The sequence below is a fragment of the Chrysochloris asiatica genome, unplaced genomic scaffold, assembly GCF_000296735.1.
Source record: "Chrysochloris asiatica unplaced genomic scaffold, ChrAsi1.0 scaffold00027, whole genome shotgun sequence".
Taxonomy (NCBI): domain Eukaryota; kingdom Metazoa; phylum Chordata; class Mammalia; order Afrosoricida; family Chrysochloridae; genus Chrysochloris; species Chrysochloris asiatica.
Window position 1 is genome coordinate 5,524,349 of NW_006408545.1, and position 24,102 is coordinate 5,548,450.

At 39.1% G+C, this 24,102-nt stretch overlaps 1 protein-coding gene across 1 annotated transcript in view; it reads right to left on the minus strand.

Moving 5' to 3' along the window:
* Positions 1-24,102, minus strand: part of SLC35F1 (solute carrier family 35, member F1) — a 608,564-nt gene that overhangs the window by 82,393 nt on the left and 502,069 nt on the right. The window contains exon 4 of the mRNA XM_006839890.1: positions 236-395. Coding sequence (XP_006839953.1) covers positions 236-395 — 160 coding nt within the window. The remainder of the gene's footprint in view (positions 1-235; positions 396-24,102) is intronic.

Below are 24,102 nucleotides of genomic sequence, written 5' to 3' on the forward strand. Positions count from 1 at the left end.
CCACAAATTACTGGATAAATTCAAACCTCCAAACTTTTGGTCAGCAGCAGTGTGCTTAACTGTTTGGCTACCAAGAAGCCTCCTAGTACAGACATGGGGGTAACTATGAGTCAGAGACACATATTGGGAAAACCAGGGCCCTAAAACCCTTTTTTCTAGGCAACATTGAACATTCTATTTCTTGCCTTGGACTTACCCACAGAGATAAATCACTGGTGAACACCTGGAATCTCACCTGCTCCCTGATGCCTTCCCACAAGAACATCTGCTCCAGCCATGCAGCCCATGCCCAGGATACAGACAACGATTCCAACGAAATGCACAGCCTTGTACCGGATCAGTAGGAAAAACCAGGAGAGCAAAATCACCACCGGGATCACAAAACAGTCCAGGAGCTTTTGGGAAGGAGAAGGATAAACAATAGTAGTTAGGTTCAGGGTATATGATAGAGAACTATAATTCAGCACTGTGTAAAGGGTTATATGTTTTCCCTGGATCTATATTTTTTTTGTGACAAACCAGAATTGATACAGTTAAATTACACTCTCTGAAATAAAGTAACTTTACCTTTTCACATAATTGTAAGCATCTTTAAAGCCTCAAGGGAAAGGAGAAGATAAATTAATAAGACAGCCTGGTAGCAAAGATTTTCCTGCTCCTTCTGTGTCTGGGACAGCTTGGCCATCCGACTTTCTCAGAATCACAGATGATTCCATGGGGTGGCATGAGAATAGGAAGGAGATGCTGAATCATGTTTATTATTTACTGCGTAATAGATTATGAGCTAGGCTGCTAACTTCAAGGTCAGTAGTTTGGATCTACCAGTCACTCTGCAAGAGAAAGATGGGGCTTTCTGCTCCCATAAAGATTTACAGCCTTGGTAACTCTATACAGGGTCATTATGAGTTGGAACCACTCAGTGGCACACCACCAACACTACTTTAGGGGAACATTTGGGAATAGAGACTGAAAATGCAGAGGTCTTATCACGTTTTATAAATGATTAGATTTTAGGCAAAAAAAAAAATCTATTAGTTTAATTTGTCTCAGATGATTGTCTCTCTACTACAAATAAGTTCCCAGGTTATGAATGTTGGACTTATGGACAACTTATACTTGCCCTTTTTTGTTATTTGTTAGGTGCTTTCATGTCAGTTCCAACCCATAGCAACCTGATGTACAACACAATGAAGCACTGAGCCGGCCTGCATCACCCTCACAATCATTGCTATGCTTCAGCCCATTATTGCAACCACTGCGTCAGCCCATCTCATGAAGTCTTCCTCTTTTTCACTGACCCTCTACCAACCATGATATCTTTCTCCATGGTTTGTCCGTTCCTAAATTACATGTCAAAAGCGAGAGGAAGTTTTGCTATCTTCATTTGTAAGGAGAACTCTGGTTGTACTTCTTCCAAGACTGTTTCGTTCTTTCTTCTGGCAGTTCAAGGGATAGTCAATATTCTTCACCAACATTATAATTCAAAGGCTTCAATTTCTCTTCTGTCTTCCTATTCATTGTCCAGCTTTCATATGCATATGAGGTGACTTAAAATAGCATCTTCAAAGTGACACTTCTGCATTTTAAAACTTTAAAGAGATCTTTCGATGTTTTCTCCTTCCCTATCCCAGTTCTTCTTGTTGTTAGATGCTATAAAGTTGGCCTTCCTTATTCATTGCCCAACTTTCACATGCATATGAGACAACTGAAAATACTGTGGCGTGGGTCAGACACACTTTAGTCCTCAAACTAGTATATCTGTTCACTAACACTTAAATGTGGTCTTGTGCAGCAGAATTGCCTATTACAATAAATCATTTGATTTCTTGACTCCTGCTTCCATGAGTGTTGATTCTGAATCCAAGAAAATTAAGTCTTTGATAACGTTAATCTTTTCTCCATTTGTCATAATGTTATTTATTGGTACAGTGGTGAAGATTTTTGGTTTCAGTCAGTTGAGGTGCAATCTATATTGAAGGCTGTAGTCTTTTAGCTTCATCAGTAAGTATTTTAAGTACTCTTCACTTTCAGCAAGCAACGTTGTATCATTTGCATATCGCAGGTTGTTAATGAGTCTTCTTCTAAACCTGATGCCATGCTCTTCTTCATATAATCCAGCCTCTCGGATTATTTGTTCAGCACACAGACTGAATAAGTATGGTGAAAGGAAACAACCCTGTTGCATACCTTTCCTGATTTTAAACCATTTAGTATCCCCTTGTTTTGTTTAAATCAAGCCTCTTGGTCTTTGTACTGGTTCCTCATGAGCATAATCACATGTTCTGAAATACTTACTCTTCACAACGTTATGCAAAACTTGTCATGATCCATTCAGCTGAAAGCCTTTGCACAGTTACAAATAAACATCTTTCCAGTATTCTCTGCTTTCAGCCAAGATGTATCTGACATTAGCAATGATATGCCTTGTTCCATATCTGCTTCTGAATAATAATCCCCCCATTCTGTTTGTTCACCTTTCTTTGGAATGGGTACTCGTATGGATCTCCTCCAGTTGGTAGGGCAGTTAGCTGTCTTCTAAATTTCTTGACACAGATGAGCGAGCATTTCCAGCATTGCATCTGTTTGTTTAAACATCTCAGCTGGTAATCCATCAATTCCTGAAGCCTTGTTTTCCAACAATGTCTTCAGTGCAGCTTGGACTTCTCCCTTCAGTACCATTGGTCTTGCTTATATCCTGAAATGGTTGAATGCTACATCCTGAAGTGGTTGAATGTCAACCAGCAATTTTTGGTACAATGACTCTGTGTAACCTTTCCATCTTCTTTTGATGCTTCTTGCATCGTTCAAAATTTTGCACATAAAATCCTTGAATATTCCAAGTTGTCACATGAATTTTTCCTTCAGTTCTTTCAGCTTGAGTAAAGCTGAGCATTTTCTCCTTCCCTTTTGGTTTTCTAACTCCAGGCCTTTGCACATTTCATTATAATACTTTGTCTTCTCGAGCTGTCATTGAAATCTTCTGTTCAGATCTTTTACTTCATCATTTCTTCCTTTCACTTTAATTTCAAGAGCAATTTTCAGAGTCTTTCTCAGATCCATTTTGTTTTTTTCTTTCTTTCTTGTCTTTTTTTTTTTTTTCAATAACTTGTTGCTCTCTTCGTATATGATGTCACTGATGTTATCCCACAACTTGTCTTGCAACATGCAAGCCAACACAATATGACAAGCTGACAGAGGGGGAGTGGACATTTTCTTTAATATTATTGAAATTTCTTTAAAATTATTGAAAGTTGTCTTTATTTTGAAAAGACTGAATTAACCTTTACTTGCAACAAATTCTTCATCACAATCACCTTCACTTGCTGCACATGCAGCCTTTAAATCATTGAAAAGGCTTTGAGTCTTTTCTTGCACTAACCAAAACCCTCTGCTGTGGAACTGATTGTGACCCATAGTGACCTCACTGGGCACAGTAGAATTGCTCCATAGGGATTCCAAGACTACATCTTTACAGAAGAAGACTGCCTCATCTCTCTCCCATGAAGCATCTGGTTAGCAGTTGGATGCTTAATCCACTGTGCCACCAAGGCTAAATTCTTACACTAAAGGCTAAATATGAACCATATGCACCTGTTCTGACCAACTGAAATAAAAATTCTTAAAGACACATTAGGAACAGATCTCATTCATAATCCAGGGACTGCCTGAACTTTAATCTGTCCTTAAAATTTCATTCTTAGAAAAAGAAAAAAAAAGTGTTATAAATATTCATATAATGCAAATAGTTTGCAATATTTTTTAAAAATAGGGTCATGATTGTGGTGGGTGAGTGAAGTCAGTTATGACTCATAGTGACTCTGTATAGGGTTTCCAAGACTGTAAATCTTTATAGGAGCAGAAAGCCTCATCTTTCTCCTGAACAGCAGCTGGTGGATTTGAACTGCAGACCTGTGGTAATCAGCTCAATTCATAGAACACTATGCCACCAGGGTTCCTTAGGCACTTGAATAGAATACAGAAATAAATTTATATTGAACAAATTGTGAGACTCCATCTAACATGGAAGCTCCAAGAATTGGTGGAGAGTTTGCCCTAATCATGTGTAAGATAACATGGTGAAATAAGAAGACCCTTGTGCTGGAATTGGAGGAACTTGAGTAAAGTCCTCATTTATAGTTGTGTGACTATGAATAAATCACAAACTTGCCATACTTCTACGCATTGAATGAAGATAACAGCTGCTGTATGTTTTCCCCAAATACCACAGTTAAGTACAGAGATAATACAGGAGAAAGTATTTTGTAAAGTGTTGTTGTTGTTGTTGAGTGCTGTTGAGTCAGTTCTGACTCATAGCAACCCTATGTAGGGTTTCCAAGGAGCAGCTGATGATGGGTTTAAACTGCTGACCATACAGAGTCACACCAGGATTCCCATTTTGTAAAATTTGTTGTTTTTAAGTGCTGCTGAGTCGGTTCTGACCCGTAGCAACCTTGTATAGAGTTTCCAGGGAGTGGTTGGTGAACTTGAACCACCAACCTTGTGGTTCAAACTGTCTTTGCAAGTCTAGCACATTAGCACACAGCGCCACACAATCGGAGGTTCTTAATGCTCATCATGGAGTCCTGGTGTGGCATTGGGTGTTAAGACACTGGACTGCAAAGTCGGTTTGAATGGCAAGATTGGCAGTTCAAGCTCACCAGCCACTCCTCAGAAATCCTATAAGGGTCACTATGGATTGGAACCAACTAGATGACACTTAACAACAACAGCAACCATGCTTATCATAGCCCTGCTTCCAAACAGATGCTTTGGGCTTCAAGGAAAAATGGGCTGACCTTAAACTCCACATACTAAAGGAGAAACTCATTTGAAGTCCCATCCCATTGCCAGTACAGCTCCATCTCTAGAATCTTAAACCTGTGGTCCATACCCTTTCCAGTTAGACATAGGTTATTGTTGTAGTTTCCATTGAGTGAGGATTCCCATGCGCAATGAGATTGGACCACTGTGATCCACTGTGATCCACAGATTGCCAGGCACCATCTTCCTTACTGCCTGCATCCTCTTGGGCATGAAGTTCTGTTAGTTCCTATAGGATCCTATAGTATGTTGAAATCGACTCGGAGACAATGAGTTTTGTTTTGTTTTAGGGCTGGTGTCCTGAATTCAGATTTCTAGCCTGCTGAACTGTGAAAAACTAAACTTCTGTTTGTTAAAGCCAGCCACTTGTGGCATTTCTGTTACATGTTAAGAAACTAAGGTCAGACCTGTTTTATGCCTTCCTTGTACCCTGCATTTCTCCTTTGCAGTGCCAATTACAATTATGGAATTATTGGCATAATATCTAATGTTCCCATTCAGTGGAGGTCCCTGAGGGCATGGCTATATAGAACCTTAGCACCCAGAACACTGCTGGGCTCATGAAAAGTGTTCAAGGGATAGTTACTGGACCAAGAAACACCAGAATTTTTTAATGATTAGAAACATCAAAATGGAATCTTTAGGGAGTCCTAGTGGCACAATGGTTAAGCATTCAGCTGCTAAACTAAAAGGCTGGTGGTTTGAACTCACCCAGTGGCTCTTCAGGAGCAAAGACCTGACAATCTGTTCCAGTAAAGATCACTGCTTAGGGACCCCCTGTGGAGCACTATCACTCTAATAAGACCGCTATGAATTGAGCTGATTCTAGTACACAACAAAGACAAACACATTCATTAAAAGCTGAAAACATATAGTCAGCCTCCAAGCCTTCCTGAACAGCAAATGGCTTTTTCGTACCATAAACAACACCCAGAATCCTCTCTCTCACCAAAGTTGTGTGACTGGTGAAGGTCATCTGACTTCTCTCTTTGCCCAACTGAAGAAGCAATCTGAATCTTAAGTTGCTGTGAGGAGATGTGAATCATGGGCCATGGGAATGCTAAGCAGCACTGTGGTAGCTGTGAGAGCCTGAGCTCAGAAGTCACTGTACTCCCTGGGGGGGGGGGGGTAGGGGAGCTATGTGCAAAGGGTCACTTGACAGTGAGGCACAGATGCTCATTGCACAGTTAATTAGCAAGTTACGTTAACAATTTCATTTGATGAGGTAGTATGCTGTAAGGCAGGTTTTACAACTGGCTATTTAAACATATTAGGAAATTTCAGTATGACAGTGAAAACTGTTCACTGAGCATAAAACAGTTGGTATTTTGTTTTTTAGAGATTAGAAATAATTGCATCGACAGATGAAATATTTATCTACTTCCTTCACAATTGGGAATTCAGTATTGGGCTGGAAGCCCTAGGTCAGTGCAGCTGAAAGTCTCCATTCCTGAATTATTGAAGACAATTATCCAATCTTTGGAGATGCCAAAGTGAGCCTTTTTAGTTCTTAATTTCATTAGAAACCCCAAAGTGCCTATGAAACCAGGGACCTAGTTCCTTAATGGGCTTAACTGAAAAATTGTTGCTTGTAAGTTAAGTGATCTAACCTTGTGGACAGGGAAAGAGGTAGTGCCACTGTGGATGAAGCATTGTGTTGCTAACCCAAAGGCCAGTGGGTTGAGCCCACCAGATACTCCATAAGAAAAAGGTCTGCTGCCTTACAGGTTTCCAGCCTTGGAACCCAATGGAACAGCTCTACTATGTCCTCTAGAGTTGCTATGAGTAAGAATTGGCTCCACCACAGAGGGTTGCTGGTTTTGGGTTTGGTGGGCAGGGAAGATGTTTAAAAAAATGAAATGGAAGATCAGTATCCTAGGCATGGACAAGTATTAGCCATTTTGAATCAGACAGTCATATGGTTTACTCTGCCAGGAATCAAAATTCATTGTCAAAAAGAACATTTCAAGATTTATCTTGAAGTAGAATGCTGTTTGTGACAGAATAGTATCAATACACCTATAAGGAAGACCAATTAACATTACTATTAAAATTTATGCACAACCACTAAATATTTCAATAATATTGAAAATTCTGCCAACTTTTTTAGTATGAAACTGATCAAACATGCAATCAAGATACATTGATAATTACTGGTAATTTGAATAGGAAGGCTGGAAACAAAGAGTAAGGATTGATAGCTGGAAAACATGGCCTTGGTGATAGAAATGAGGCTGGATATTGCATAATAGAATTTTGCAAAACCAGTGATTTATTCATTACAAATACCTTTAGTCAATAAATTAAAATATGAGTGCACAAGTGAGCCTCACCAGATAGAATACACAGGAATCAAATTGACTATATCTGCGGGAAGAAATGATGGAGAAGCTCTATATCATCAGCCAAAACAAGACCAGGAGTAGATTGTGGAATAGACCATCATGTGCTCATATGCAAATTCAGGTTGGATCTGAAGATAATTAAAACAAATTCACACCTGAATTTAGAGATCATCTCAGGAACTAATGACAGAAGATCAAAGGTAATTACAAAGACAGGAAATAAATGGATGTCAGAAGAGACTCTGAAACTAGCTTTTGAACTTAGAGAAGCTAAAGCTATTAGATCAGAACTGAACAGAAAATTTCAAAGACCAAGTGTTATAATGAAATGTGCAATGACTTCAAGTAAAAAAAAACAAACAAACCAGGAGACCATGCTCATAATTTCTTAAGCTGAAATAATAGAAGAAAAAGTCCAAGCCTCAACTTACAATATTGAATGATTCTATGGGCAAAATATTGAACGATATAGAAAGTATCAACAGAAGATGGAAAGAACACACAGAATCAAGGTACCAAAAAGAACTGGTTGATGCTCAACCATTTCATGAGGTAGCATATGATCAAGAAGTTCAAACTGCACTGAAAGTGTTGGCAAAAAAAAAAAAAAAAAAGCCTCCAGGAATTGACGGAACACAAACTGAAATCTTTCAGCAAACTGATGCAGCACTCACCTTACTCATCTATATAAAGACTTTTGGAAGATAGCTACCTGGCCAAATGATTGGAAGAGATCCATATTTGTGCCCATTTCAAAGAAAGTTCACCCAACAGACTAAAGAAATCATAGAATAATATCATTAATATCACATACAAGTAAAATTTTGCTGAAGATAACTCACAACCAGTTGTAGTAATGTATAGTCAGGAAACTTCCAGAAATTCAAGCCAGATTCAGAAGAGGAGTGGAACTAAGGGTATCTTTGCTGACATCAGATGAAACTTGGATGCAAGCAGAGACTACAAGAAAGATGTTTATTTGTGTTTTATTGAGTAATCAAAGGTATTCAATTGTGTATATCATAGGAAACTATGAAAAACATTGCAAAGAATGGGTATTCCTGAACACTTAATTGTGCTCATGAGGAACCTGTACATAGATTAAGAAGTAGTTCAAAAAGAAAAAGTGGATACTAAATGTTTTAAAATCAGGAAAGGTGTATGACAGGGTTGTAGACTTTCACCATACTTAATCAATCTGTATGCTAAGCAAACAACCCTAGAAGCTGGATTATAGAGAGAAGAACATGGCATCAGGATTAGAGGAAGACTCATTAACAATCTATAAATGCAGATGATCCAGCCTTGCTTGCAGGAAGTGAGAAGACTTTAAAACACTTACTGATGAAAATCAAAGACTAAACTAAACCTTCAATATGGATTGCACCTCAGTGCAAGCAAAACAGAAATCTTAACAACTGGATCAAGAAATAACAAAATGGTAAACAGAGAAAAGATTGACTTTGTCAAAGACTTTATTTTGCTTGGATCCGCAATCAATATTCATGGAAATAGAAGTCAAGAACCCAAGAGATGTATTGCATTAGGCAAATCTGCTTCAAAAGACCTCTTTAAAGTGTCAAAGTGTCAGTTTGAGGCCTAAGACGAACCTGACCCAGGCCATGGTATTTTCAATAATCTTATATGCATGTGAAAGTTGGACAATGAATCAGAAGACCATAAAAATTTTGATTAATTTGAATTATGGTGTTGCCAAAAAATACCAAAAGTACCATGGACTGCCAGAAGAAGAAACAAATCTGTCTTGAATGAAGTACAGTCAGAATGCTCCTTGGAAGCTAGGAGGGGGAGACTTTGCCTCTTGTTCTTTGGATGTGTTGTCTGAGTGGATCAGTCCCTGGAGAAGGACATCATGCTTAGTAAAGTGGAATGTCAGTGAAAAATAGGGAGACTCCAAGGAGATGGACTGACACAGTGGCTGCAACAATGGGCTCAAACCTACCAGTTGTGAGGATGGCGCAGTACCAGGCAGTGTTTCATACTGTTGTACATAGGGTCACTATGAATCAGAACTGACTGATGGCAACTAACAATGACAAAAGCAATTGATTTGTACAAGTTATGACTTATAAGCCTTCACTTTTAAGTTGATATGTGTCTATGACTTTATAGGTGAGTATATTTAGCTGCAGTTTGATTCCACCAGTCACTCCACGGGAGAAAGATGAGGCTTTTGGCTCCCATAAAGATTGACAGTCTATGAGTTGGTTCCCAATTTTGCTGAATAATCTGTCATTTTATTGTTAGTTTGCAATATTTTTTTCATGGTGTATTTCATATATACTAAAATTTATTTTAGGGCTGTATTGTATACTATATAATCAATACTATCACTAAAATTTATTTTAGGGCTGTATTGTATACTATATAATCAATACTATCATTTTGTTTTAATTGTCATAGATTTACAAAGGGGTTTTGATGTCTCCCAAGGCACATTGTTTTGATTATTCACTGTTTTTCAAAAATATTTTAGATATTCTCAGTTTTAAAAAAAATCCAGCTTAAATTCAGTCATTTTTTTCAAGTCTTCAACCACTCTCCTACTTAAACAAAAACAATCATCTCCAGAGATTTCGAAGAATTTCTACAACACTCATAATCTCATTGTCTAATATTAAATAATTTTTTGGGGGGCAAATCTACACTTTTCTCCAAACTCTTACAGAAATGCAAATGAAATTTTCAATTTGGATATTGGTACTTGTTATAATGGCTGGAAAATATCAGTTGGAGATACTTTATCCTCTAAATAAGGGCACAGTGATATTGATGCCAGATGAATCTGATAGAGATTGACTTGCTTGCTTTACTCAAAATAGAGTATGTAGCACTTAAATTATCAAGCTCTGAGTTTACTAATCAAAACTTTACCAAGTTGATCTAAAGTACAAGCAACATTTATTTTATTTTTAAGTGACTGAGTAGCTTTGCCCAGAGGTGTAGGATAAGACCAGGATTCTAATTATTTCCATAAAGTAGAAAATAATTCCTTGCAAAAGATAGAAGTTTCAACTTAGATTTTACCACTTTAAAAGAGTTATTTTAGTTTACATGAAAAAAAAAAAATCAAAGTTAAAAATTTAGTTGTTGTTGAGTGCTGTTGAGTCGGTTCAGAGTCATAGTGAACCTGTATAGGGTTTCTGAGGCTGTAATTTTTGCGTCTTTGAGAGAGCAGAAAGCCTCATCTTTTTCCTGTGGAGTAACTTCTAGGTTTGAGCCACCGACATTGCAGTTCACAGTCCAGTGCTTATCCTATAGAGCCACCACGCTCCCCACAAAGTTAGTGTATTATGATATTTTATATTTTCTGATTTACGTGCTTTGTAACACGGATGAAGATGACAAGAACATCTAGCCTAGGTAACTAACATAGGAGAATTACTCTGTAAAATTAACAACAGACATTTCAGGAACTCTCCATAGCATTTCCATTTTGTGCATGCAAACCTAAAATCTCAGCATGGCTTATTCTTTCTTTCTTTTTTTTGACATTATTTCTAGTCTTGAGAAGGAATTTATTATTTTATTGTCAAACTTCTTTTCTTTTTCTTTTATTTTCTATAAAGCTTTTATTGTCAGGTGAGTGATAGTCTACATAGCAGAACATCACTTTTGAACTCAACCAACCGCATCTTGTTTCATGCTAATAATTACAATTCCCCTTTTTGATGTACACAAAAACACACAGGAATATATAATAATTTAAACAACCAAAGGGCACATTTTGCAAACCAGCCCCTGCTTGTCAGCACCCTAGACTCTTTCCATGAATCTAGAGTCCTCAGATGCTCTATATCTCTCCATGCCATCGTCTCTGCCTCTGACTCTGGTGTCTCTGTCTCTGCCTCTCTGGTTTAGGATCATGGCTTGTTCTTTATCTTCAAGTTATAGTCCTTAAATTTTCTTTATAAGAACATTGTATTTTCATTCTCATGAAAACACTACATGTACTGGTTTTTCTTTAATGTTGGGATGCTTGTGGTTCTAACCACTGACTTCTCACCACTGGATTCTAGTTGGCAGAAAATATTAGCCCAATCCTTTCATTGAGTGTTTTTATCAGGAATGGATGATGGATTTTGTCAAATGCCTTTTCCGTATCAATCGATATGATCATGTGGTTCTTTTCCTTTTTCTTATTCATATGGTGGATTATTGTTGTTGTTGTTGTTAAGTGCCATCGAGTCGGGTCCGACCCATAGCGACCCTGTACAGGGTTTCCGAGGGTGTAAATCTTTACGGGAGTAGAAAGCCTCATCTTTCTCCCGCGGAGCAGCTGGTAGTTTCGAACCGCTGACCTTAAGGTTCGCAGCCCGATTCGTAACCACTACGCTACCAGAGCTCCATATGGTGGATTATACTGACTGTTTTTCTGGTGTTGAACCATCATCCTTGCGTCTCTGGTATGAATCCCACTTGACATGATGTATTGTTGAATTCTGTTGGCTAGGATTTTGTTGAGAATTTTTGCATTTATGTTCATGAGGGATGTTGGTCTAATTTTCTTTCTTAGTGGCTCAATCCTTTCGAAACTGCCATTTTTGTAGGTCACATTGGTTGAATATTGGCAATTTCACCCAAGGAACCAAATGAGGATCAAACACCAGTTGTATTACAATAGTCCTGGATTGTAGAAAGCAGTTGAGTAAATAAGGGGTGAATTGGGCAAAAGCTACCTTCATTGCTAACTGTGTGGTAAGGATCAGTAGGAATCTAATTCCCAAAAGGTGGAAATGAATCCAGTCTTTATCTTGCTTCTTCTCCATCCTCATCGCCAGTTGCCAAAGCAGCATTATCCCATTCCAAACCTAGCCACTGGTGCTAGGTCAGAGCTCACAGAAAGAAGGACAGCTTGTTTCAGATAATCAAATAAGCAGACCTCAGCCCCTGCCGGCTCTCACGGCCCCTATGGGTTTGGTATAGTTCTTTGGAATGACTCACAGAAGTCACAGAACTTCACAGAAAGTAGACTGCATTATGGCTTTAGATTTATTATGAACGAAAAGGATACAATAGAAGAGGTACACAGGGTGAGGTTTGGGAGGGATCACATGTACAAAGAGAGACATGGTCACCAACCAGGAAGCTCCTTGGAGCTTTAGGGCTTAGGGACTTCCTTGGCCTCACCACTGAGCCATGATATACTACAACACGCCTCATGAAAGCTTAGTCAGCATTAGACTCCTAAGTCTTCCCTGTTGATCTGGTCAGCCCTTACTCATTAGCCTCAGGTGTGATATGACTCTCAAAGACCAGACTACAACATTGCTGCAATGTTGACTTTCATCTCCAACTCCAATTTTAACTTAGCCTAAGGGCTCCTGGTGTGGAGCTGTAGGATCAGCACTGGACTGCGAAGCACAGGGTCAGCAGTTCAAACCCACCAGCTGCTCCTCAGAAACCCTATTTAGGGTCGCTATGAGTCAGAGTCGACTCCAAGGCAGTTAACAAAAAGAAGACACATTTGTAAATAGATATACTGCAGAACGTGATTGTCAGGCCTTGGACTTAGACACTCAGAATTCTTCCAGCTGGGGAAAGTCCTTAGCAATCCATAAAACAGGCAGAAAAGAACCCTAATGAAGACAATTTTTTCTTTTTCTTTTTCTTTTTTTTGCTTTCTTTTAAGGCATACCAATGCCACCAAGTAGGAAAGTCTCCCATTAGATATTAAATTAGCTACTTCCCCTTTCAAGGAGCCCTTGTCACACGGTAGCAGTTCAAGCCACCAGTCACTCCTTGGGAGAAAGATGAGCTTCAGGAACCTTGTACAGGGTCACCCTGAGTCAGAATTGACTCGATGACAGTGGGTTTGGTATTTCCTTTTTGGGGTGCAGTAGGTAAAGAATGAACTCCTGGTATGGTGCTGTAGGATCAGCACTGGACTGAGAACCACAAAGTCAGCAGTTCAAACCTACCAGCTACTCCTTGGAAACCCTATACAGGGTCACTATGAGTCAGAGCTGACATGACAGCACTTAACAACAGGTAAAGAATGTAAAGAGAGAGCTTTCTCTTCCAGAGGACATCTCCCCTGACCTAGGGAAGGATAGGCAAACAGAAAAAATACATGACCTTTCAATAAATAGCCTCATATGTATTTCAAAGTTGGAAAATGAATAAGGAAGATCAGAGAAGAATTGATGCATTTACATTATAGTGTCGGTGAAGAATACTGAAAGTACCATGGATTGCCGGAAGAACAAATAAATCTGTTTTGCAAGAAGGACTGCCAGAGATGATGACGTGGAGAGATGGAGAGGCTGGGGATTTTAGACCCAGAGGATGTACCCTTTGATTGGTTGATGATTTTGATGGTGCATGGAGGGGATTGTAACCATGGCAATGAAACGATATATGATAGGATGAATGTAAAGTTAATGTTCTCCCATGTAAACTATCAGATAATTCACAATAAAACATTAAAAAAAAAAAAAACTGCCAGAATATTCCAGAAGCAAGGAGACTTAGAGACTTTGTCTCTCATTCTTTGGACATGTTGTCAGGAAGGACCTGCTTTTGGAGAAGGACATTATGCTTAGTAAAGTGGAGGATGAGTGAAAAAGAACAAGACCCCCAACAAGATGGATTAACACAATGGCAGCAACAATGGTCTCGAACATTGCAAGGATGGTGTAGGACATGACAAGGGTCTTGTTCTGTTGTGCATAGGGTCACTGAGTCAAGACAGATTTGACAGTAACTAACCACAACACAGTGCAATGCTTGTTAAGAGCCTACATGTCATGATATTAGGCATAAAAAAAACTCTGGAAAGAGAAAATTAGAATCTAAAAGAATACAACATCAACTATGGCTATCTTTGAGTGATATCACTGAATAACCCCATCCCAATATTACCTATATTTTTAAAATTTCTTCTCTTGAGCATATATTCCTTTCAAATATATAGAGAACATGTTATGAGAGTAAGACAATGTATTAAGAGTCAAATTAGTGTTTCTGAAAAGAAGCTGCTAGTTTGTGTTATTATAAACAAAAAGGGGTGGGGGTGGGGGAGACACTAACCAACTGCTCCCAGAACAATAAAGTATAATGAGCTCATTCCTCTTTCCAATGTTCTCAGCCCCAAAGAGACCTCCTAGCCAGCCTTTAGCTACTCATTAACACTCCCCTCTGGCGATTCACAGGGAAAAAGCTCTCCTCACAGGCCCCAGCTGCCAGAAGCTAAACCTGAAGCACCTGGTAGGTGATTCCAGGAAAGAGAACATTGCTCTACTGGCCCTTCTGCTGCTTATAATTGGCAATTCTCCTGAGTTTCTAGAAGTGACATATATAAATTCATCGACAGTGAGTTAAACTGAAAGTGTTAACCAGGGAGGATCTTAAAAGAGACAAGCTTTCCAGTAGCCCAGATACAAGAGTCCTTGCTAGGCTGACAGTCCAGCTGCAGAGAGCCGAATATAATTTGGGAAGCAACATTCAATCAATAACTATTTTAGTTTTGTGGCCTGGATAGGTAGCCATCCCGGAGGCATTGAAAAACCCAACTGGTAGTACAATCCAAGGGAGGGTTATCTGTCCTTTGTAACATATTTTCTGGTAGACTGTCCCACCCTTTCCACACCCATTCCCCAACCCCACCCTCCACTTCTTTTCCCACCCAAGGCTACTTTATTCTTAACACCAAACTCCTCTCCCAATTCTATACCTTAGGCCTTAACACTTAGGTGTTACTGTTTTAAAATATTCATATTAGATGAAGTCATGTTTCTACCATTTGGCCCACGGGGTCCATATTAATAAAAGGTGTCATTGTACTGACTATTTGACAGTTGTTTTCTAGGAAATGTCCTATTTTCTGGATTTAGAGAGTTCCCCAAACCATTTCTCTTGTTAGTACCAATAAGGACTAAAATCTGTGACATTTATATGCCCCTTTGTGCCAGACAGTCAGAACTTCCTAGTTGATAAAGCATATTCACATTACTCTTTTGATTCCGATTCTCAAAAAAAGAAGAAGATGAGGGAGTGAGAGAGACACTGCTTTGCAATGAAAATCTGGGACAAGCACCTAGAAATCTAGGTAACAGGAAGGTACAGGTAATTAGGAGACAGGGACTCTCCTTCTCAGCCATGGCCTCAGGTGAGTGAAAAGCTGGCCTAGAGGACAAATTCTTTCTGGGTGAGCATCATTGAAGCGTTAATCAACTCTAAGAACAGGCTCTAATTATCAATAATCCAGATTCCAAAAGAAGAACACAAGGAATGAGCATTTACTGAAAGTTTGAAATGCTAAATTCTTATTTTTCCCATTTTACAGATGAAGAAACAATTTTAAAGGTGGTAATAACTTTTTTGAAGTCACACAGTACTGTCAAAGTCAGGATATAATGCTAGGTCTGTTATTCTTCTTAAAAAAACAAGCTGAAGCAATCCAGGTCTAGGTGCTGTTCTTGTTTGTTGTTGTCAGTGGCCTCCAACTCATGGTTACTCCATGCACAATGGAACAAAATACCACGTGGTTCTGATCAGATGTGGTTCACTGGCCAATTTTCAAAAGTAGATTTCCATGAATTTCTTCATCGTTCTTCTTAGTCTGAAACTTGTTCAGCATCATAGCAACAATCAAATGACCATTGGCAGATGTGTGGTCACTACACATGTGATGCACTGGCTGAGAACTGAACCCCGCTCTACCATGTGAAAGTAAAAATTCTGCCACTGAACCACAAAACTATGTTAAGAAAACCAATCAACCAACCCATGGCTGTCACGTTGATTTCAACTCATAGTGACTCACAGGGCAGAGTAGAACTTCCCTTAGGATTTCCAAGACTGTTGTGGCACTGTAGGATAAGAATAGGACTAACAGCAAGTCAGTGGTTCAAATCAACTAGCCACTCCTTGGAAACCTCATACAGGATAGCTATGAGTCTGAACCAACTAGATAGCAGTTAACAAACAAATGTTTGTTTTTCTTCTTTTACATTAGAAGAATGTAACATCTATCTCCAGTGGAGTGGCTGGTCATTTCTAAACACCCACTTCTCAGTTAGCAGCCAAGCACATAACCAGTAGCAGCGTTTAAGCTAGGGCAGCCTCCACTCAATCTAGCAGGCCGTGAGCTTGCCTTCACTTTAGGAGAAAGAGCAAACTCTGAGCCTACTGAAAATGGTCCTGAATTGGGAGCATTTCTGTGCATTTTTTATATTTTTAAGTTTTTATTATAATTATTATTATATTAGATGTCAGTTCTAAGCAAAAGAAAACTAGAATTGTTTGTTTTTAGTGATAAGTATCTGGAGTATTCGTGTGGCACTGTAGATTAATGCACTGGACTGCAAAGTCATTTGAACCACAGCATTGGAGGTTCAAAATTACCAGTCTCTCCTTGGAAACCCTATACAGGGTTGCTATGGGTCAGAATTGATTCAAAGGCACTTAACAACAACATCTGATATTATCAGAGTCCTGGTGTGGCGCTGTAGGATAAGCACTTGACCAAGGTTGGTTTGAAACGCAAGGTTGACGGCTCAGAAATCTTCTACAGGGTCTTTATGGGTCGGAACCAACTTGATGGCACTTAATAAAAACAATCTGATATCATCAGACAATATCATTAATATCACATGTAAGTAAAATTTTGCTAAAGACAATTCAGAAAATGACTGCTGCAGTATATTGACAGGGAACTGCCAGAGGTTCAGCTTGGATTCAGAACCAGACAGAGAAGGAAGGATATCACTGCTAACATAAAATAAGTCTTGGCTGAAAGCAGAGGTTACCAGAGAAAATGTTTACCTGTGCTTTAATTGACTACACAAAGGCTTTTGATTGTGTGGATCATGACAAGCAAGGGACAACATTGTGTAGAATGAGTATTCCAGAACACTTAATTATGTTCAAGAGAAACCTGTATATAGACCAAGAGGCAGTCATTCAAACAGAACAAGGGGACACTTAATTGGTTAAATCAGGAAAGGTATGTGCCAAGGTTGTATTCATTCATTCACTATACTTATTTGATCTGTATGCTGAGCAAATAATCTGAGAAGCTGGTGGCATCAGGATTAGAGGAAGATTGATTATAACTTGAGATATGCAGATGATACAACCTTGCTTGCTGAAAGTGAAGAGGACTTACAATACTTACTGATGAAGATCAAAGACCACAGTATGGTTACACCTCATTGTAAAGAAAATAAAAATTCTCACAACTGGAGTAATAAAAAATACAATGATAAATGGAGAAAAGATTGAAGTTGTCAAAGACTTCATTTTGCTTGAGTCAACCATCGACACCCATGGAAGCAGCAGTCAAGAAATCAAACAATATATTGTGTTAGGCAAATCTGCGGCACAAGACCTCTTTAAAGTGTTCAAGAACAAAGATGTCAGTTTAAGGACTAAGATACACCTGACCCAAGCCAAGGTAATTTCAATAGCTTCATATGCATATGAAAGTTGGGTAATGAAGAAGGAAGAACATAGAGGAATTGATGCATTTGAGTTCTGGTGTTGCAGGAAATATTAAAAGTACCGTGGACTTCCAGAAGAACAAACAAATCTATCCAGAAAGAAGTACAATCAGAATGCTCCTTAGAAGCCACAATTGGTCTCTAATTTGGACGTACTAACAGGAGGACCCATTCCCTGGAGAAGGACATTATGGTTGGTAAAGTGGGAGGTCAGCAAAAAACAAGAAGACCCCTAACAAGATGGATTGGCCCAGTGGCAATGGGCTCAAGAGTAGCAACGATTGTGAGATTTACACAGGACCTGGCAGTGTTTCGTTCTGTTGTGTACAAGGTCTTTATGAATTGGTTCAGAAATGATGACACCTAACAGCAAATCGGATACTGTGTGACTATCTAGAGTATGTGTGGAAAGCAGTTGCCTAATTCAACTAAGCCCTAACATGTTTCTAATTGTAGAATTCATGTACCTAAGATATTAACAATGACATTTTAAAAAGGTATTTCAAAGCACATACTGAAGGAAATGAAAGTTTTCTGACAAAATGTTAATTTTGCATTACTTTTGATTGCTGCCAGCACTAAAACACCAGGGAGACAACATTTCAAAAGCTTTAGGAGAACATCTTGTACTTTAGGGAGTCTCTTTCTAAATCTACTTCACTATTCTGGGTTTTGTTTTTAGTTTTTTTAAAAAGCAAAATCAGATTTTCATCACCTTAAGGTGTAGGTGTTGTTACGTGCCGTTGAGTTGGTTCCGACTCATAGCTACCCCGTACAGGGTTTCCAAGGAGCAGCTGGTGATTTGAACCGTCGACCCTGTGGTTCAAACTGACTTTATGATCCAGTGCTTTAACCCACAGTGCCACACCTTAGGACAATTCAACATTTATTAATTAATTCAACAGATATTTATTGAATGTCTACTATGGACTGGTGTGGCACTGCAGAATAAGCACTGGACTGCTAACCAAAGGTCTGTGTTTAACCCCACCAGCTGCTCCTTGGAAACCCTATACGGGGTCACTATGAGTTGGAACTGATTCAGAGGCACTTAATGACAATGGCTATGTGCTCAGCACAGATGCAGGAAATACCAGAGTGAACCAAACAAGTCTGAGTCCTTGTGGACTGTTGCCAATGCACATACACTTCTTTTCTTTGGTTCACAACTAGCTTGTTTCCTTAAGGACTTGATTAGCATGGAAGACCATTCTACCTTTTGGTCTTTGGAACCCTCCTGTCCGTTTCCTCAAGGACATAGTTCCTGCAGCCATCCTCCTTGCTCCTGGATCTTCATCCTTGTCTCTTCTCTTCGCTGACTGTTTTCCTTCACCAGACATGTCCTAATCTCACACTTGATCCTCACTTGTTCTGTAGCTATTTGTCTTTTCCTCTTTGCAGTCAGGCTTTCCAAAAGATTCATCTGCAGACACTGCCTCTGGTACTTTGGTCTCCATTCCTCAAGCTATTGACAGCTCCCAGAGATAAATTTCATGGATACTTTTGACTTCTTGCCTTACTAAACCTCTTGCAGCATTTGGCACTATTAACCACTCTTTTCTTGAATTCTCTCTTCTTTTGATTTATCTGACACCACTATCTGTTTTTCTCTCCTACCTCTCTGGCCATCCCTTTCTGTCTTTTTGTGGACTCTTTTTGTTTTATTGTCTTTCACAATTGGCGTGTCTGGGGTTCAGTCATTGCAACTCTTATTGTCACATTCTTTCCCTTTGGCAGTCACCCTACCTTTTACTTCCTTTTTCTGTCAGACTTCTTGAAAGTCTTCATCTCTTGAACATCCATTTAAGTCTGCAACTCATTGAAATTTGGTTTCTGCCACCAAAACACTGTCAGAATTGCTCACCAGTATCTTCCCTTTTTTGAACCCAGCAGACATATTTTAGTCCTCACTTACTCAGCCCAGCATTTAATATTCACTTCTTCTTCTGAAGCTTTTAACTGTCATGTCTCCACCCCCCTGTCTGTCATTTTCATCCCTTTGGCTTCTTTCGCAGGCATATTTGTGGAATCCCGATTTAAGGTCTCATGAATATATTTTAATTTCTCAAATGCTGTGTTCTCTAGGCTCTGTCATTACATCTTGTCTCATCACTTCACATTTACCCTGAATATTTCCCTCTGCTGTTCTGACTTGTGAAATAAGTTCTATGCTGATGAATTTTAAATCTATACCCAAAATTTGTATACATACCCCATGAGATAACACCTATATCTCAGTATGGCTCAAACATAATTCATATCTTTGACACAGTTTGCTCCTCCCCCATGATTCATTTCTTGGTAAATGGTAACAATTGTGAATTACTTGCTTAGGCCTGAACCCTGAATGACTGACATCCAGTGGTCAGTACTTCCTTCTTGAGATACTTCCTTGAGTTGGCTTCCAGGCCACTGTGCTTTTCTGGTTCTTCTCCTTCCACACCAGATTCTCCTCATCACTAACTGTTGGTTTAGAGGGCTTCATTTTCGGTTGTCTTTTCTATTTACACTCACTGTATTGATGATCTAATCCAGATTCCTGACCATCAGGATCATCACTATGAGAATGACTTCCAAATTCATAACTCAGGTTCTCACCTCTTTCTGCATTCCAGAGCCATATAGCCAGTCACCTACAGCAATCTCTGCCTGAATGGCTACCAGGAAACTCAAATCTACATGGTCAAAGTGGTTGTTATTAACTATCATCAAGTTGGTTCCTACTTATTGTGACCCTGTTTAGCGTTTCTGAAGAGCGGCTGGTGGATTTAAACCACTGGCCTTGTTCAAACCGACTTTGCAGTCCAGTGCTTAATCTACAGCACCACACAAGGACTCCACATCGTCAAAGCAGGACTCCAGATTTGCTGCTCCATACCTGTTTTTCCCAGTTTTCCTCATTTCACTACATGGCACAACCATTCAACCAACTGCTCAGTCCCCAAGCTAAGGAATCATCATTCTTTCTCCCTCAAGCTCCTCCACCCTTCCTAAAAACACTCAGGAAATCTTGTTGGCGTTACCTTCTAAATCTATGTAACTCCTTTTAGCCATCTCTATGGGTTTACCCACTGTCATCTTTCAATAACTTCATTTGCTCTTTCCATTTATTTGAACATACCAAGCTCAGTGGTTCCATCTTAATACCCTTTCCTTTGTTTAGAACTCTCTTCCTCATATCTTTGCATATACCTAAGAACATGTTACAAGCTTCACAAGGGCAAGAATGCCGTCTTCTTCCTGCTATATCTCTAGCACCCATGGAAAAGTCTATATAATATGTTCTTGATAAATATTTGCTGAGAACATCAATGAATAAAATATTTGCTGAGAACATCAATGAATAAAATAATACTCCTTCTATATACACACATCAAATACATCACCAAATCTGGTCTTTTTAGCCACTTGAATTTCTTTAGAATCTTCCTTTATTCAATTCTTGATCAAATCATGAGTACTAGTCAGTGTTTCACTACCAGTCAGTGTTTCACTAAAGAAATAAAACCAGTAGGATATATCATTATAGCTGTGTTGCTGTTGAGTTAGTACCATGGAGTTAGTACCAACTCATAGCGACCTGTGAAGGGTTTCCTAGACTGTACATCCTTGCAGGAGCAGAAAGCCTCATCTTTCTCCCATGAATGGCTGGTAGAGTTGACCCACTGACACTGTGGTTCATAGTCCAGGGTTTATCCTACAAAGTCACCAATCATTGTAGATATATCAAGCTCTATATCTATATAGATACATATGTAAAGATGTTGCTTTTTGTTATGTGCCATCAAATTAGTTGACATATAGCGACCCTATGTATAACAGAACGAAAAGCTAATTTCAACACTCTGATACTTTTATTTAATTACAATTACTTTCCATCAAGACTTATAATTTATAACTTAATAAAGTAAGTAGGAAAAAGGAGTTGCTTAAAATTTTTGTTGGCCATTAGAAATTGTTTAATTAGTTCAACTTTCTTTCTCTGAGTCTCTCTCTTTCCCACACACACACCTCCCTGGAGATGCTCATTCAATCTACTTGGACCTCTTTTTTAACTGAATTAAAACATTAAAACAGATTGATTAAACTAAAGTAAAATTGTACCATGATCTATTTGAAATTCCATGATGTTGTATTTGCCAAGGGAATTCATGTTTGGGAGTTCTAATGTAGTCAATGGGGAGCAGTTTAGTTTGCATGGATCAAGGAGGCTTGGGAAAAATCCAAGGCTAGGACTCCTGCATCTTTCCTTTTGCCTCATCCATCCTTCCTCACATCTATAAACTAGGCTAGGCAATTTGGCCTTTAGCTCTGTAAATTTAAATTTTTGTGTAGCTTAATACTAGCCATAGGAGTCGTTCACTTCTCATAAACTCAGAGTATGGAAAGAATACCTAAGGTAACAGATCTGAGTTATTACTCATTGGACAAAATGGTTTTTCAATTTCCAAGAAATATTCTGATGTAAATTTCTCAGTATGTTAAAAACATAAATCATTTCTCCCCTCCAAAATGTACTTGCTTATTTCAGGAAGATATTCAATACAGAAAAAGTGGGACACCTGTACCTGTACCATACAGAATTTTTCTTGATTTCACACATGTCAAGCAAAAGAATGTCAGGGTTTTAGGGTTTATTTAGCCCCATTGTTGTTGTTGGTATGTGCTGCCGAGTAGGTTCTAACTCGTAGTGCAGAAAGCCTTATCTTTCTCCCAGGAAATGATCAGTGAGCTCAAAGTGCTGACCTTGTGGTTTGCAGTCCAGTGCTTATCCTACAGAGGCCCCCAGTATTATGAGAATGTGATTCTGAATAGTATATTTGCTTATGAAATTTCCCCTGATATTTTCACAGAATGGGCTGGAAGACTTTTGTTAATACCTCACAGCAACATCATTTATCTTTAGGAAATTTCAGTTCTAGAGAGTGGCAACTGCTCTTATCTGAGATAACACAGTGATTAATAAATTGTTGTTGGTGGTGGTAAGTGCTGTCGAGTTAGTTCCGGCTAATAGTGACCCTGCATAGAGTTTTCCAAGGAGCAGATAGTGAGTTTGAACCAAAAACCTTGCAGTTTAAACTGACATTGAGATTGAGTGCTTACCCTATGGCACCACACCAGGACTCCAATCAATCTGTTGTTACCAGTTTTCTTAAAGTAGCTTTCCCAACTTTAAGGAAAATTAGGATAGTGTGTAAGAGGCTGTCATGACCAAGGCAAAATGTAAGGAATCTTGATGGTGCACTTGCCTGCTAACTGAAAGGTTGGAAGTTCGAGACTACCTAGTGGCTCTGCAGGAGACTTGGTAATATGATCTGCTCCTATAAAAACGTCAGAGTAATTCTTGGGGTAGTTCTACTCTGTCACATGGGGTGGCTCTGAGTTGGAATCGACTCCATGGCACCTAACCATGGTATTTTCAATAGTCTTGTACTCTAGTGAACGGTGGACCATGAATAAGGTAGACTATAGAAGAGTTGATGCATTTGAGTTATGGCGTTAGAGGAGACTATTAAAAGTATCATGGACTACCAAAAAACCCCAAAAAATCTGTGTTGGAAGAAGTACAGTCAGAAAGCTCCTTAGAAGCCAGGATGGCCAGACTTCATATGTCATACTTCAGACATATTATCAGAAGGAATCAGTCCCTGGAGAAGGACATCATGTTTGGTAAAGTAGAGGGTCAGTGAAAAATAGGAAGACCCCCAACTAGATGGATTGGCCCAGTGGTAGCAGCAATGGGCTCAAGCATAGTGACCATTGTGAGACTGGCACAGGACTGGGCAGTGATTCGTTCTGTTGTGCATAAGGTCACTATGAACTGGTATCGACTGGACAGCACCCAGTAACAAAAACAATAGGCAAATATATTTTCTTCATCTTTTTTCCTTAAATTGGATCAAGGGAAAGAATATATTAAGTGGAAAATATGTGCATAAGGAAAACTGGCATTTTTGAGCATCTACTAGGTTCTGGATGCTAAGGTAGCTGGTTCCCAGTGTGGTCAACTCCCTGTCACTGTTGGCGTAACAAGTCTGAGAATGTTGAGATGACCATTTAGGAGTTCTGGTGTGGCTCTGTGGGTTAATGCACTGGACTTCAAAGTCATCTGAACTGCAAGTTCGGCAGTTCAAGCTTACCAGCTGCTCCTTGGAAACCTTATACAGGGTGGCTATAGGTCGGAACCAACACAACGGCACTTAACAACAACAAAGGAACTTAATTGGGGATGGAGTTAGAGGCTACAGTAGGATTTGTTGTTAGTGCCATCAAGTTGATTCTGACTCATAATGACCCTGTATAGGGTTTCCAAAGAGATTGGATAGCTGATGAGTTTTAACCACCAGCCTTGTGGCTAGTAGCTTATCCTACAGTGCCACATCAGGACTCTGCAATAGGATTAGTGATCGTGATCAGATGAAAACAATAGAACGATGTTTTGTTCTGTTACACAGGCGTACCTTGTTTTA